The sequence below is a fragment of the Lycium ferocissimum genome, unplaced genomic scaffold, assembly GCF_029784015.1.
Source record: "Lycium ferocissimum isolate CSIRO_LF1 unplaced genomic scaffold, AGI_CSIRO_Lferr_CH_V1 ctg5336, whole genome shotgun sequence".
NCBI lineage: Eukaryota > Viridiplantae > Streptophyta > Magnoliopsida > Solanales > Solanaceae > Lycium > Lycium ferocissimum.
This window is the reverse complement of record NW_026725948.1, coordinates 31,148-32,363: the sequence shown is the minus strand read 5'-3', so window position 1 is coordinate 32,363 and position 1,216 is coordinate 31,148. Positions and strand designations below refer to the sequence as shown.

Here is a 1,216-nt window from a genome sequence, read left to right as displayed (position 1 = left end):
TCGCTCGGCCCTAGGTAAGGGTCGGGTGCCCATCATACCCTATCGGAAATTAGGGTGTGACAATCTGTTATCTCCGAAAGAGGTCCACAGTTTACAACTAATTTTTGGAAGTCTTCCCAGAAGGGTTTGGGGACCCAAGTGAGTCTTAGCAAGTCATTTCACCCCTAGATAGACAAACAGGCTGAGCGTACTATTCAGACCCTCGAAGATGTGCTATGGGCATGTGTGTTAGACTTCAGAGGTAATTGGGATGATCATTTGCCACTTATTGAGTTTGCGTATAATAATAATTATCATTCAAATATCTAGATGGCCCCGTATGAGGCTCTATATGGGCGGAAGTGTAGATCACCAATTGGATAGTTCGAAGTAGGGGAGATTAATTTAGTAGGACTAGACACACGATCCAACAAGCAGTGGAGAAGGTCAAACTTATTCAGGATCAATTATTGGCAGCCTAGAGTTGTCAGAAGTCTTATGCAAATAATCACCGATGAAAGTTAGAATTTCATATTGATGACTGGGTATTCTTGACGGTGTCACCCATGAAAGGCATCATGAGATTTGGCAAGAAGGGGAAGCTTAGTCCTCGCTGTATTGGACCTTATAGGATTGTGCATAAAATGGGCCAAGTGGCCTATGAGTTAGATTCAGTCCATCTGGTATTCCATGTATCAATGCTTCGTAAGTGCATTGGAGATCCTTTCAGAGTCATACCCGTAGATGATTTCCAGGTTACCGAGCAACTATTATATGAAGAGGTTCCCATTGCCATTCTAGACAGACAAGTTCGAAGATTGAGGCATAAAGATGTAACATCAGTGAAGGTCCTTTGGAGGAACATGAATGTTGAGGAAATGACTTGGGAAGCTAAAGAAGATATGAGATCCAGGTATTCACACTTGTTTCCACTGCGAAAGGAGGTTCAGACAGAGACACCATTTGTTATATCCCGTATTTTGTACGTCGGAACATTTTAAGTTAGTGGCGACAAGCTTACGCCAAAGCTATTTTCCGACTTCGTTTTAAAGTGCAAGTTGCCTATGATTTATTGGCATGGATTACTAAGGGAACTTTGGGGTCAAAAGTGCAATTATGGAAATTAATAGTTCATGAAAACTTGGGGCCAAAAGTGAATTATGAGAAGTTGAACATTTCATGAAAATTTGGGATAGAAAGTGAAAAAAATTGGAAATTAAATTTCATGAAAATCCAA

General features: G+C 40.8%; 1 protein-coding gene across 1 annotated transcript; it reads left to right on the top strand.

Annotated features, from left to right (window-relative positions):
- Window positions 1-623: 623 nt before the first annotated feature.
- LOC132044853 (uncharacterized) lies at window positions 624-980 on the top strand. The gene has a single exon (XM_059435392.1). The coding sequence runs from the start codon at window positions 624-626 to the stop codon at window positions 978-980; it is 357 nt and encodes a 118-aa protein (XP_059291375.1).
- The last annotated feature ends 236 nt before the right edge of the window (window positions 981-1,216 follow it).